Genomic DNA, 10,959 nt, shown 5'->3' with positions numbered 1-10,959 from the left:
TTTATGCCCACTGACCAAAATGAGATTTTTTTTTCCCCTCTTAATTAGTCCGTCCTTGGGTGTGGTTGGCAAATGGCACTAATTGGATTCCTGCTGTCTGTCTTCCGGAGTGGGGCGATTTAAACTATTTAGCCTCTGGTTGGGGAGGAGAAGTGCAAACCATTTACTCTTCAGTGTCCTTGGTTTGGGGAAAGACAGGATTTACTAGGTGGACACAAACTGCTTGTTTAACTGTCTCAGTTTCCCTATTCTGCTTGTCCTGGAATTTTCCTAGCTTATTGTTCTGTAACATTGGCACGCGAAGTCTCCTAAACAAACAGCGGCTACTGGGCCTGGTTGCACTTTGGAATCTCCTCCCGCAGCTCCTTGTAAACAAGATTCCAGACTCCAGCCCCAGGTTTCCAAAATCAGAACCTCCCAGGGTGTGGCACAGGATTCCCCAGGGGAGATTACGATGCCACCGTTCACAGACTGTGTTTGCACACTGCCGGACCCTCCCATCCGCTGTGGGAGGTAGGTGTAATGTTCTCATTTTGCCAGTAAACCAAAGGAGACTTGAAGTGACTTGTCCAAGGTTCCAGACTTCAGGATGAAGCCAGGACTAGGGACAAAGGACCTCCTGACTCCCAGTCCTCACGTACTAGTCTAAGGAAGCACCTTGTCCCCTGTGCTCCCAAATACACCGTTGGCAAAGGGCCCTCCCTGTCCCACACTGGGAGGCTGCATTTTTAACATTCCAGTGGCTTTTGTGACTTAGGAAAAGACTAGGGCTATGGATGGAGCTGGACAGCCCTGCTTTAAATCCTTCCTAACCCTCAGGGCATGGCAGCACTCCTCACAGATTTGCTGTGAGAATTAAACGAGATGACAAAGGTGAGGGGACTTGAAGTACAAGAATCACTTAGCAAAAGAACACAGAACCCTGACCACCCTTGTTTCCTAATAGGGGCGGATGTACAATGCTGCCTTTTACAAGCATCTCATTTGCTCAAGACAGGCAGGTGAGGTAGGTCTCTCTGTATTCATGTTTCAGGTAACAGAACTGAGCCCTCAAGAGAGGTTAATAACTAATGTTAAGGGCAGAGCTATGAAGCAGAGTAGCAGGGGCTTCAACCCAGGAATCTCCCCCTGGTCCCTAAGACTCACGTTATAGGATTCAAGTTTTATCCCAGAACCTGCTCATTCCAGCCTAACAGGGAGACTCCATCCTTAGTCAAGGTGAGTCTCACCACATAGATTTCACCACAAAGACTCGCCCAACAACTGCTTAAAGCTCACCCCCCAACACTATTCTCAGAAAACATCCAAACCAGCCCACACCTTCATCCCTTCCCCTCACCACTCAAGAAAAAAGAGGAAAAGGTCAGTTCCCCAAGGCTCACAGAACCCAAGGAAAACATGTCAAGTTACTATCAGGCAATGCAGTTTATTATTTCACCGAAAAGTTAGAAACCAAGGCCACAGTGCTGTTAAATACCTCCCCCAGCACCCCCCCCCCCCAAGCCCACCCCAACCCTGCTATAAAAACAGAACACAACAAAATACCACGGGCTGAGCTAGAACAAAAAGTGGTTCCAACAAAAACAAGACAAACACAAGACACAACATCTTGGCACATTTATATGAAAAATGCCATGGCCCCTGGGGAAGCGGTCATGGCACATCAACAAGGAGACCGCGAACCCAGGTGCTTGGAGGTTCAGAATGGTTGCTACTTCTGGCCACATCTTCTTGGCTCTGTTGCAGGAATGGGTGAGGGGAGTGTTGAGTGCCCAGCAGGACTCCACGTCCCACTCTGGAAGTTCAGGTCCTTGGCTGGACGGGCTTTGGGTTGGGAAGGCGCCACAGACTCTTTCTTGCCAGAGAGAGAGAGGGATGGGGGGGAGGGGATGGGGTGGAGCTGACATCCGCCCAAGGGAAGGAAGCCAGCCAAGGGATTTCCCTCTCTAGAAAGAGGGCCCTCCACTGGACAGAGTCCATGGCTCCAGGAGCCAACACATGTGCATTCACATAGCATAAAGCCCCATGGCAACTGTTGCCACCAGAAAACTGAGTGTGAGGACCCATCGGATGAGTGGTGTCTGGGAGGAGACACTGCACTGGGACTTCCCTCTGGGAGTCTCCGGGGGAGTTAAGTCTGAAAGAGAAAGGGGGTCAATGTCAGCAGCAGGTAGACAGAGGTAGAATGTCTGACTTTACAGAAAAACACAGCAGAGAGGAGTCAGCAGTCTCTAATAGTCCTGCTCAAGGCCAAAATTCTGCTAGAACACAAACAGGTGGCCCTCTAGCCACTACTTGAATACCTCCAAAGACAGGGAGCTTACTACTTCTCCAGCTGTCTATTCTTCCCCTTTCAGCCAGCCCACATTGTGAGACCATGCCCTCCAGGGGTGCTCCAGGGGACCACACTTTGAGAACTGGTGCATTAAGGCAAAGTCACCTCATCCCACCAGGCAGCTAATCCCATCAGTACTGGCCATATTCCAACGCTGCCAGGCACCATACCAACAGAGGGGTCCACGTGGTCCTGGCACACGTGGGAAAGCCACAGGGCAGGTATGTTAGAGTGGTACCAAGCAGGCAGTGAGCTTCACCTCCCCACTCGCCCCCATTCCCAAAGCCACATTCCTGCTCATAGGTGCCAGGCTTTGAGGGTCCCCTCTGTGGAGCACTTTGGTCTTTCTGGAAGTTTCCCTGATACTCCTTCAGCACAGCCACAGCCTCAGTACCTTTCTGAGGCACATGAGGGAGGGACTAACACGCAACAAGACCCAGAGGTCACGTCTTCCTGGCATCCCATGGCAGGGTAACAGCTAGAAATGGTCCCAGATTCCCTGTCTCATGTCAGGGGTCTCTGCTCAGGAATTAGTAAAGGGCCCCAAAAGAACCCAAATCAAGGAGGAAGGCTTGGCCCCCGACTTCCGAGGGTCCTCTGGGTGCAAGTCTCCACTTCTGAGCCAATGAACTAGAAGTAACTCAACTGCCCTTGGTTTCAGAGATGGGGAAACTGAGGGAGGGAGAGGTTACACGGCTTGCCCAGAGTCTCCCACTGAAGGCTGACCTCATGCCCTTTGGCCTGCGCAACACTTCTCATTTAAAACATTCAGAAGACAGAGGAGTCAAGAGATACTAAAGCCAGACAGCTGGGCCACGCGCCCCTCCATCGGAGCCCAGAGGAGCTGCTGCTCCCAGGAAGCCCTCACCTTGCGTCCTGCTGCCAGCCCGTCGGCGAAGCCCTGGAGTCTGCGAGGGGCTCTGGTCCTCAGCTTTCCGGGACAGCAGCTCCTGCAACTCCTCAAACAGCTGAAAGACAGAAGACACACACGCCTGTCTCAGTGAAGGATGGCGCTAGCCCAGCTGACGGGGGATCCGCAATCTTGTTATGAAATATTCAGGGCATAACAAAACCCCTAAGAAAAATACTGTCTGCGTACCTTTCCTCCAGCTTAAGAGATGTTACAAGTGCATTGGACTCGCCTGCCTGCTCTTCCCCAAATGCTCCCCAGTAACAGCCCTCCTGGGTTAGGGCTCACTGTCACCATTCATGCCCTTCTGTCCCTCTGCAGAGCACCGTTTCACGAGTGGGACCGAGTCTATGCAGCCGTCTGCGGCCTGCTTTCCTCACCTCTTTGTGAGCAACCCCTGGGAAAGCATGTTCCATGGTATTTGTGAGCCGGGGTTTGCGACAAGGAAGCGCAGATCCTAAGGGTTAAGTGCCCAGACCAAGGCTAACCCAAGGGTCACGGGGCAAGGGCCAGCCCTCCAACGGGGCTCTGGCTCCCAATCCTGTCCTTCTTCGATGCCTCTCTGAGAGACATGGATTTTATTGGAGGATCCACCAACCAGGTTTGGTTTGTTGTTTAGGGGTCTTCAAGGGAGGGGTGCTGCTCAGTGACTAGTGCTGGGAGCAGGGACCAGAAGTCTGTGAGCCAGAAGCCCAGTCCTCATAGCACCCCCAAGCGCGGGGAGAGCACCAGGATTCTACAACATCCAGGTTAGAAGGAACCTCACCCCCCACTCAAACACCCTCCCCCCAGCTCTGCCCAAGAACTCCTCCTTCCAGGCCTTCCTCAAAGCCCACTTGCCCCTGGACTTGAGGCCCTTGGGGAAAGATGTATCCCACCTTCCTGGCTGGGCGGAGAGGCCCCAGAGCAGAGGCCACATCTGTGGCACCTATAACTGCTGCAGGGCCAACGTGACCACACACAAGTGCACACACAGCTTGAGTGTTGTCATAGAGCATTGTCACAGAGTGCTACAACTGTGATGCTATGCCCCGCTATGGGGACTTTATTGGTATAAATTCAACCCTCATGACTCTAAGAGGTAGGTACAATAATATACTCATTTTACAGATGGGGAAACTGAGGTACAGAGAAATTAGGGATTTACCTAAGATCGCCCAGCTACTAAGTGGCAGAACTGGAACCCTGGTTCCAGTGTCCCGTGACCCTCCGCCACCCCCCCACCTTCCCCACTCCCCAATAAAAAAGAAATGTCCCTTGGAGGAGCAGCTGGCCTCCACCGGAGGCGGTGTCTACCCTGGGCTGCCGACCCTCACCTGAATGTTGAGCAGGAACGAGGTCTTGGCCTCTTCGATGACCTTCTGCCTGACCTCAGGGGTCATCTCCAGAGTGTTCATGCGGGAACGGTACAGCTGCTTGAACTTGGTGGCACTGGCAATGTTGGGGAAGGTGAAGAAGGCCAGGCCCTCGCCGGAGCTAGGCAGGTCCAAGGCCTTCTGCGCAATCTTCTTGAGGACCTGACCCCCAGACAGGTCCCCCAGGTAGCGGGTGTAGGCGTGGGCCACCAGCAGCTCAGGCTCCCTGCGCCCCACCTCTTGGAGTTGCTGCACATAGCGCCGGGTGGCCTGGGTGTAGGGGATGACCTCCTGCCAGCGGGGCCCGTACCAGAAGGTCAAGTCCTGCTCCAGGGCAGCCCTGCGGTGCAGCTCTTCAGGGAAATACACCGGGGCATAGACTGGGTTCTCCTTGTTGCGCTCAATCTCTTCCTCCAGGGCCTTGTAGATGTGGAACAGGGAGGCCATCACCAGCTGAAAACACCAGAGCGAGCAGGTCAGGCTGCAGCCTCACTGAAGAACCCCCGTCCAGCCTTCGCTGCTGCCTTCACAGCAGCCCTCATCCCCCCCAGGCTGGGCTCCCACCTCCTGCCAGCCCCTCCAACCCTCCCCACACAGCGGCCAGAGGGCGTCACACGAGAAAAACTTGACTACACTTTCTGAGCTAAAGTCCTTCAACACCACTGGGTAAACACATGGCTAACCTAATCCTCATAAAAACCCACCAGAGTTGCTATCCCCATTTTACAGAAAAGCAAACTAAGGCTCAGAAAGGGTGTGAGATGTTGAGGTTCCGCAACTAGTAAGAAATGAAACTGGAGTCAAGCCCAGGCGTTCCCAGGAAGCCAACATGGCTCTGGAGCAAGGGAATGCCCAAGTGAAAATGCTAACAAGAGACACACAGGTGCCTCTGGCCTTTGAAGTCCCGGTGACTGGCTGCAGGGGCCCATTCTACCTCCTAGAGGCCCACTCTGAACCCACCACCTGGAGCACCTCTCAGGCTGGAAGTGGGGTAGGCCCAGATTGCAAAAGGGAGGGGTGTCAAGAGTGGCAGGATAAAGCTCCCCGCCCCCCCTGTCCAGCCTGCACTAGCCCTCCCTCATGCTGATGTTTTTTTAACACTAGGCACTTGTCTGGTTCTTTGTCAAGTGCTTCCCTTCTATTTGCATGAATTTCACAACCACGCTGGGAAAGAGCAAAGTCAGTGTCTAGCTTAAAGGGAGTGCTTAAGAAAAGCCTGCTGTGAAAATCTCACTTCACAGGCGAAGGAAAGTTGCCTTAGGGAGGCCAGAGGAAGTGTCCACCATCTTACTGTTAAGAAATGATTGAGCCGGGGCTGGAACCCCTACTCCCCCTTGCCCTCAGAGGCAGATCAGAATTAAGTTAGGCGCATAAGCTCTGAAATGAGACCAGCCTTGGCTTGACTACGGCCTTCCCCATTTACTCACTGGCTGTGACCTTGTTAGTTACCTACCCTCTTTGAGCCTTCCCTATCTCATGTTCCTTTTCAGGATTGAGGCACCAGATACCAAGTGTGTAAAGCACACAGCTTGGAATAGTTGCTCAGTTGATGGCACCTACGAATTTGCTGTGTGACCTTGGGTAAGTCACCTCCCCTCTCTGAGCCTCAATGTCATCATCTATAAAATGATTCTCTCAGACATTCCCATCTGCTCCCTCAGCATCCCTGGCCCCAGTCCTCACTGAACCACTTGGGTATGACACCTACACCTGTCACCCTCCACCAGGGCTGGTCCCACCAGGCCACATACCTTAAAGCCTTCTCGAGTCACCTGGCCCTTCTGAAAGTTCCTCATGAACTCAGCATTCTCTGCCTGGGTGTGCACCTCCTTGGTGGCTTCCTTCAGGGCCTCTGACAAATCCTGGGGCATGCTGCAGGAGGAGGGGAGAGAAGGTGAATAAGGGGGCAGCTATGAGCAGGGTTCTTCCAGAGGCTGAACCTCGGAGGGCTCGCAGGCCTGCAAAAGATTTTGGTTTAATTAAGCTTCTCCGCAGAAATAAGTCCAGCTTCCCATCTAATATACAGACCACGTTCCTAACGCCGTAACATGCAGGGCCATTGCCCTGACAGGGTAGCTCAGTTGGTAAGAGCATCATCCGGATAAGCCAAGGTTGTGAGTTCGATGCTTGGTCAGGGCACATACAAGGATCAACCAATGAATGCATCGATAAGTGGAACAACAAATCGATGTTTGATGTTTCTCTCCCCACCCCTTCTTCTCTCTCGAAAATCAATAAAGAAATTGTAAAATTGTAAAATATAGATATATGCAAGCCCATCAGCACTCTTCAGTCATTAAAAGACATTGTACTCTGGTCCCCCAAACCAAGGGGAAAATCCTGGCACCAGTTATTCTAATAAGGCGAGGAGGCAGCACAGCCCAGGAAGCAGCAGAGGGCAGGGTAGGCATTCATACTCAACCTCTAATTGCTCTGATGGGCTTTCAGACCCAAGATTTAATTAATTTTGTTGAGGTTTCAGGTACAAATCTCATGACCCCCTATGACATACTCATTATAAAAGCATTTAGGTTAAAACGCCCGAGGAAAGCTGTGCTAACGAGAGAGTCTCAGAAGAAGGGAAGGCGCCCGACTGGGACGTGGCCAGATAACCAAAGTTCAAATCCCGGCTCTGACACCTGCTGGCTGAGCGACCGTGGGCCTGCTGCTTGTCCTGATCTGTAAAATGGGGACACAGTAGCCACAGGGATGTCTTGACAGCCGGCGAGAGGTGGACTTGGCCACGAGAGGGCTCTGGTGAAAGAACCACACACCCCAGGCTCGGGCGAGGGGAGGGACCCTAGATTAGGAGGGACCCTAGATAACGCAGAGGGCACCTCGAGGCGCCCTCAAAAGTGCACCAAAGCGACACTCCCATGGGTCACCCACGTCCCGAGCCAGGGAGCCAGGCACCTAAGTCACCTTTCCTTCCTCTAAACAGCACGTGGTACCGGCAGGATCGGCACCCAGCCCCTCCTCACTCCCAAGCTCGGGGACGGTGGCTTCGCGGCTGCCCGGCGGGTCGGGAGGCAGGTCCCGCGCCCCGCGCCCCCCGCGCTCCCCGCGCCCCCCGCTTGCCTGCCGGGCTGCGGGCGCTCCATCTGCCCGGCGGGTCGGGAGGCAGGTCCCGCGCCCCCCACGCCCTGCGCCCCGCGCCCCCCGCTTGCCTGCCGGGCTGCGGGCGCTCCATCTGCCCGGCGGGTCGGGAGGCAGGTCCCGCGCCCCCCGCGCCCCCCACGCCCTGCGCCCCGCGCCCCGCGCCCCCCGCTTGCCTGCCGGGCTGCGGGCGCTCCATCTGCCCCGCGGGTCGGGAGGCAGGTCCCGCGCCCCCCGCGCCCCCCACGCCCTGCGCCCCGCGCCCCGCGCCCCCCGCTTGCCTGCCGGGCTGCGGGCGCTCCATCTGCCCCGCGGGTCGGGAGGCAGGTCCCGCGCCCCCCGCGCCCCCCACGCCCTGCGCCCCGCGCCCCGCGCCCCCCGCTTGCCTGCCGGGCTGCGGGCGCTCCATCTGGCGGGCGGAAGGCTCGCTGCGCTGGCTCCGGGAGGCTGCGGCGCCTGGACGCGGGCAGAGGGCGGCGGGCGAGTGACGGTGCCCGGCCGGGTCGCGCGGTCCATTTATCCCCGGGGCGGGTCACGTGGCCGCCGCCCGACAGCTGATCCCAACTTTCTGGCGCGACGTCGCCGCAGCGCCCCGCCCGCGGCCCGGCGGCGGGGGCGGAGGGGAAGCGGTCACATGAGCCTCGGAAAACAAAGCCTTCCCGAACGGGACGTGGAAAGAAAAAAAAAAGCTGTTCTGGAAATCTGGGCAGCTGTGTGTGGTTTGGTCCCTGCCAAACCCCAGCCCCCCAGCCCCAGGGATGGGCCTTGAGGCGCCCCAGGGGGCTGAGGGTTCGGAGAGCTGGGAGGAAGGCTCCTCGGAGGTGGGGCTGGTGGGCAGCAGGAGAGCCTTCAGTGACCGAGGGCGCCTGGCTCCGGCCCAGGCTCGCTGCCCATTGCACCTGGAAGCCGCCCCCCACCCGCGTGGCTGGAGCAGACACCCCTCACCCCCAACCCCAGGGCAGAGGAGGCCTCCGAGCTGGTCTCGCTCTCTCCTCTGCCCCACTGTTGAGCGTGCAGCCTTCCCCCTGCTAACTCAGCTCCCTGACTTCCCCTTCCCTGTCCTGGAGCAACAGGAATGACCCCAGTGGTCTCCTCCTGTGATCAGCTAGGTAAGGGCCCCTCCAAGGATTCCACAACCTAATCCCCAGGACCTGTGAATATGTTACCTTCCCGGGGTGAAAGGGGTTTTGCCGATGTGAGTAAATGAAAGATTTTGCGATGGGGAGATTATCCTGGATTAACCAGGTGAGCCCAATGTAATCATTGTAAATCCTTACAAGAGGGAGGCTGCAGGGTTACAGATACAGAAAGGGATGTGACAAGGGAAGCAGAGGGGGGACAGAGAGAGACTAGAAGACGCTCTGCTGCTGGCTTTGAAGGTGGAGCTAGGGGCCGCCAGCCAAGGACAGCAGGCAGCCTCAGAAGCTAGAGAAGGCGAGGAAGCGGGTTCTCCTTAGAACTCCAGAAGGAATGCAGCCCTGCCAACCTAGGACTTCTGACCTCCGGAGAATAAATTTGTGTTTTTAGCCACATTACTGTCTGTGTCCACGGGCTATACATAGATGCTCTTTAGCTAATCCCTTCACCTTCCTTTATCCAGTCCCCCCACCTGCCTCCCCTCTGACTGCTGTCAGTCCATCCCATGGATCCATGCCTCTGGTTCTATTTTGTTCATTAGATTCCAAGTATTAGTGAAATCATATGGTGTTTGTCTTTCTCTGACTGGCTTATTTTGCTTAGCATAGTCATCTCCAGGGCCACCCGAGCTATTGGAAAGGATAAAAGTTCCTTCTTTTTCACAGCTGCATAGTATTCCATGGTGTAAATGTACCACAGCTTTGTTATCTACTCGTCTACTGACGGGCACTTGGGCTGTTTCCAGATCTTGGCTGTTGTAAATAACGATGCAATGGGCCAGTTTTTTGGGGTTTTTAAATGAGCACTGATGATACAAAGTTGAAGAGGCTAGAAGCCCACCTTGACAGAGCATGTGTGCTCAGGATCCTAATGAAGGATGTCTGGACAGGGGGCACCGAAGACAAAGGTGGGTGGGAAACTGGAAAGAAACACTGAGGTCTATTCTGAGCCAGCATTCTCCCAAGCATAACCTCACCCAAACAGGAGGTGGGAGTTTGTGGCGGGCAGAGTCATGGCCGCCCCAGAGCTATCCATGTGCTAATACCTGGAACCCATGAATATGTTATATTAACATTGAGTAAGTTAATTAGACTTTGCAGATGAATTCAAGGTTACAGATTTTAAAATAGGGAGGACATCCTGGATTTTCTGGGTGGGCCAATCACATGAGTCCTTAAAAGTACAGAACCTTCCTTGGCAGAGGGAGAAGAGACGTGGCAGGAGAAGTCAAAGAGATGGCGAGTGTGAGGACTCCGTGACTGCGGTGTTAAATCAGAGTCAGGTCAGGGTGGCTCTCAGGCTGGGAGATGTGAGAGGAGCACTGTTTTGGGCAGCAGGGAAAAGGCCCCCCAAATCAAGGACAAATCAAGGCCCCCCAGGTGAGACAAATGTGGCGGTAGTGTGGAGGTCAGTGTGGCTGGAGCAGAGAGAGGGAGAAGGCAGGTGGGAGAAGAGAGCAGGGGGAGATGGGACAGAGCCCACAGGTCCTGCAGGCTGTGGCAAGGACCTTCTGTGAGTAGGGGAGACTGCAGGGCTTGGAAGAAAGGAGTGATTGGATATTGCTTCAGTTTTGCTGGGATCAACGGTGAGACTGGACTGAAGAAGGCCAAGGGCGGGCGGCTACCTGCTGCACTGATCCAGGGGAGAGAGGATGGTGGCTGGGACAGGATGGGGTCAGAAGCGGCCTGGGATAGCCATAAGCTAAAGGCAGAGGCATCAAGAATTTCAGGATAGGGTGTGGGGTGGGAGAGAGAACTGCAGTCACGGATAACTCCAAAGTTTTGCGTTCAGCCAACCGGGAAGACAGAATTGGCAGTTTATTGCCCGATGGGGGGAAGGAAGCTCAGCAGCTCAGTGCTGGACAAATCAGTTTTGAGATGTACGGGAGGGGGCTTTGCAAACAATGTGATAAATAGGAGGCTTTTGTCCCTTTTCTAGAAGTTTCACTTCCTCCTGCCCACTTGAAGCTACCCTTTCACCCACAGCCCAGAGGCGGGCGGAGGAAGCAGCTGGTGACTCAGCGGAATCCGCCTCTTTGTCTCCAGAGTCCCCCCTCCCAACCGTGACACAGCAGAAATGCAGCTGCACGTGGGCACGGAGGAAATCTCGACTCAGCACTTCGCAGG

At 55.2% G+C, this 10,959-nt stretch overlaps 1 protein-coding gene across 2 annotated transcripts; it reads right to left on the bottom strand.

Moving 5' to 3' along the window:
* Positions 1-1,602: 1,602 nt before the first annotated feature.
* HMOX1 (heme oxygenase 1) lies at positions 1,603-8,226 on the bottom strand. 2 transcript variants are annotated; one of them, XM_081128939.1, is made up of 5 exons: positions 8,083-8,226; positions 6,352-6,472; positions 4,562-5,053; positions 3,204-3,303; positions 1,603-2,137 (listed from the first exon to the last, which is right to left on the bottom strand). In XM_081128939.1, the coding sequence occupies exons 1-5, from the start codon at positions 8,103-8,105 to the stop codon at positions 2,007-2,009; spliced, it is 867 nt and encodes a 288-aa protein (XP_080985065.1). In that variant the 5' UTR covers positions 8,106-8,226; the 3' UTR covers positions 1,603-2,006. The 2 variants fall into 2 exon arrangements, with proteins under 2 accessions (XP_080985065.1, XP_080985064.1); XM_081128938.1 differs by lacking the exon at positions 8,083-8,226 and adding an exon at positions 7,679-7,731.
* Between the last annotated feature and the right edge of the window lie 2,733 nt (positions 8,227-10,959).

This window comes from Miniopterus schreibersii (genome assembly GCF_964146895.1).
Source record: "Miniopterus schreibersii genome assembly, chromosome: 2".
Lineage (NCBI taxonomy): Eukaryota > Metazoa > Chordata > Mammalia > Chiroptera > Miniopteridae > Miniopterus > Miniopterus schreibersii.
This window is presented reverse-complemented; position numbering and strand designations above follow the sequence as displayed.